The sequence below is a fragment of the Mus pahari genome, chromosome 2 (assembly GCF_900095145.1).
Source record: "Mus pahari chromosome 2, PAHARI_EIJ_v1.1, whole genome shotgun sequence".
Taxonomy (NCBI): domain Eukaryota; kingdom Metazoa; phylum Chordata; class Mammalia; order Rodentia; family Muridae; genus Mus; species Mus pahari.
The window spans coordinates 147,793,505-147,797,129 of record NC_034591.1 but is presented as its reverse complement, the minus strand read 5'-3'; the positions used below and the strand labels follow the sequence as shown (position 1 = coordinate 147,797,129).

General features: G+C 35.5%; 1 protein-coding gene across 1 annotated transcript; it reads right to left on the bottom strand.

Moving 5' to 3' along the window:
- Positions 1–2,446: 2,446 nt before the first annotated feature.
- LOC110317425 (taste receptor type 2 member 124) lies at positions 2,447–3,370 on the bottom strand. Its single transcript, XM_021191893.1, has one exon. It carries the CDS (start codon positions 3,368–3,370, stop codon positions 2,447–2,449), a length of 924 nt encoding a protein of 307 aa, XP_021047552.1.
- Between the last annotated feature and the right edge of the window lie 255 nt (positions 3,371–3,625).

Sequence of the window (3,625 nt, the reverse complement as noted above, 5' to 3'; positions counted from 1 at the left end):
TTGAAGTTAAATCAAATGAATTCATTGCACACATTAAATTTTGACACTTAAGCAAAAGAGAATGTGATCTCTTGTTTTGGAAAGAAGCATGTAGTATACTAATTCATTAGCATTTTTTCAGGTTGTGCTATGTGTGGGTAAAATGCCAACAAAGTTATTTCATAAATATTTTTAAGCGAATCAACAAGAAATCAGACTGAAAGAATTTTTCTTCAGGGAGAGTGAATACTAATAAGTTTTTTTCCAAATTTTTATTAGGTATTTACTTCATTTACATTTCAAATGCTATCCCCAAATTCCCCTATTCCCTCCCTGCCTCTGCTCCCCTACCCACCCACTCCCACTTCTTGGCCCTGGTGTCCCCTGTACTGGGGCATATAAAGTTTGCAAGACCAAGGGACCTCTCTCCCCAATGGTGGCTGACTAGGCCATCTTCTGTTACATATGTAGCTAGAGACATGAGCTGTGGTGATACTGGTTAGTTCATATTGTGGTTCCACCTTCAGCTCCTTGGGTAATTTCTGTAGCTCCTCCATTGTGAGTCCTGTGTTCCATCTGATAGCTGATTGTGAGTATCCACTTCTGTGTTTTCCAGGCACTGGCATACGACCAATAATGGGAAAGCATTCATAGGTCATGGAAAGGTAAAGTGAATTATTTACAATGATCACTCCAACACACCTGTAGAACACCACTTACCAATATCATCCAGAAACAACAACAAAATAGTTATAGAAAATTTTATATACTTTTATATTTGTTATATGCCAATAGTTTATTTTAAAATTCTTGGCATAAAATACACATTTATATATATGCACAACATAATTAAATATAAATGCCATGGTTTTGTACAGAAATTATCAATTTCCTTTTTCCCGAAAGCAGCCAACATGTTGAGAATAACTTCAAAGAAAGAAATAGCCATCATAAACATTGAAAGCACCATGTGACTATAGATATAACGCATGTTTGTGGTTTGCAATGCTATTTTGGATCAGTAGAGGTCAGTAAAGTAACTTATCATTGCATTACTCTCATAGAAGGCTGACCAACAAAAGGTGTCTCTCTCCTTCCCCTGACATATTTAATGTGATGTGTCAATAAACACAAAACAAATCCCTTGTTTGGGACCTGCACAAATGAAACAGACAATGAAGTTAGAAAGAAGACATGGGGAGAGAAGTAGAGAATTCAAGTTTGCATTGCTATTGAACTAAATTATCTCAAGATGAAGAATCTTTTTAATTTAGTGGAATACTTCCATGCACTTTATTCATAGATTTTACACTATAATTATTAATAAAAGTAACAAATCAAGCCTTCAGTATTTCAATTCTAAATAATTGCCCTAAGTGCCCTTAATTCAACTAAATACAGCTTCATTTTTTAACAAGTCCCATTCAAATGTACAGTTTAAAATTGGTTACTTACAACCAACAGGTTTGATGTTTACAAATAACATCTAAATAAGTAATTGTAGCTGTTTCAAAATGGTAAGTAAATCTATCTCAGATTTCCTTCAAAAGTTTAAAAACTGTCAATAATATGGAAACATCCATCATAAAAATGTAATGACTTTAGGTAGGAGGATATTGAATATACACATTGGAAAATATTACAGTGACCTTCATGATGTAAGAAGCTGAAGGTGGGAGTAAACTATCCTTGAACTGTGGGCTGAAATAAAACTTTTCTCCCCTAAGTTGCTTTTGCTAGGGTACTTTGCTCCTGTAACAAGAAAGGAACCAACACAGCTCAGTAAGTAAATTCTATTCCTTTGAGTACAGCCCCAAAACTAAAACGTATATACTTGCTAGATATAGACTATGCTCTAAAATAAACCGTATTTCTAGCCACCAGAATCAAGATTACACAGTGTAGATTTAAAAGCAGATACCTGTTTCCCAGGACCTCCATCAGACTGGTTTGCCTTTCTCCCACCATCACTGACTCCTTTTTGGGTGTATTTATCTTCAGGCAGGATGGTGATAGAGAAACTTTGTTATTCTGTGCACAAACTCTTGGGCAATAATTTCTCATACATGATGCAAGTAATTCTGCAACATTAACTACATAAGTTTCATAAAAGGAAATCTTGCAAATTTTGAATTTGTTGAAAAAAAAATTAAAGGCCGGCTACCAGTATGTATACCTGATTTTCCTGGAAATGACCATGTAAACTGAACTGCCCTGAAATTCACAGAAATCCATCCTCTCCTGTGTGCTGAATTTAATGGAGCTGTGTGATTAAAGGTATTTGCTGACACTTTACCTTTGATTTAATTGAAATTAGTGTTAAAAATAACTTGTTTATGAGCCTTAGTCAGTGAGATAGTTTGACTAATAAAAAACTGCTACTCTATGTCAAGGGGAAAATGTTATTGAACTACTTCCTCATAGATTTAGATTTGTTATCTAAAACCCAGTACACTGTTTGGCTGCCTTATGCAGTTGGTGTTTTCTGTCCTTTCATCCTACATCCCAGCTGCCTCAGTACCCAAAGAGAAGTCTGCTTTAATTTATAATTTCCCATTATCAGGATATATGAGTGGAATGAAGGATACAGGAGTGAAGTTATCATACAAATAATGTGAACCAGTTCACTTTGATTCTTCTGAGCAACCCACGATATAAGAAGAGACAGGTAATACATAGTATAGAGCAAGAGGAAGGAGACCAAAATTCTCAAGGCATTCCTGTGAGCTGTAGCACTAGGGTCTCCTCTAGAATTGCATGGCATCTTCTGGAGATGTTTCCATAAAGAGAAGATTAGCAGAAGAAAAGAAATTAAGGCCAATGAAAATGGTATTACAGAGAACATAGTCATGTTAAATAACACCAGCTCTATCAAAATTGTGAACTCAGTATCCCTGGAATTCACACTTGTGTTTCCTCCATATTGATAGAACCTCTCCTCAAGATTGATGGTTATTTGTATCATATTTGCAACCAAGAACACCAAGCTTCCCAGCAGCATCTGAACAATCAGCTGCTTTATTCTCCATTTCAAGTAGAGAAAGATCTGCCAGTAGCAGTTAGGTATTCTGAATAAATAGAAGATGCTAAGAGCTGTAGCAAGCCAGAGACTGAAGTGGCTAGATAGTGTAAAGCTGAACAAAATTATTTTTAATTCTTCAGTGGTAATAGATGAAATTAGTTGATGTTTAACCCACATAATTAGTGTTTCCCAGATGAGACTAATTCTTGAAATTGCCAAGACAATGAGTATTTGATCAACTGTGGAGAGCTCTTTTTTATTGATCCAGTCAATGCAGTTCTTCAACACTATCAAACCATTGCTCAAATTTCCCAAAACAAACTGTGCAATTAGTATGATGGTGGAGATACTGTGCAGAACAGGTACCATATTCAAACAAAGAAAGCCCAAATTCTTTATGACTGCTCCCCTTTTACTGATTGAACGGCTGGTATATGGTACACTGTGTAGTTAAATATTTCTCCTCTTTGTCCTCCTCCTTCTGCAATGTCTTATTATAAGGAAAGCAAAACATCTCCCATTTGGCATTTAATCTGCTTACATTCTTGTTACATTTTTTTCTTCAGTTCTCTTTGAGTCTTAGATAATGTTCTTATGTGATCACCATGAGGTGAAATATTCAGC

Bases quoted from the DNA above. Each gene is read 5' to 3' on its own strand.
- LOC110317425 (XM_021191893.1), bottom strand. From the start codon at position 3,370: ATGGTACCTGTTCTGCACAGTATCTCCACCATCATACTAATTGCACAG.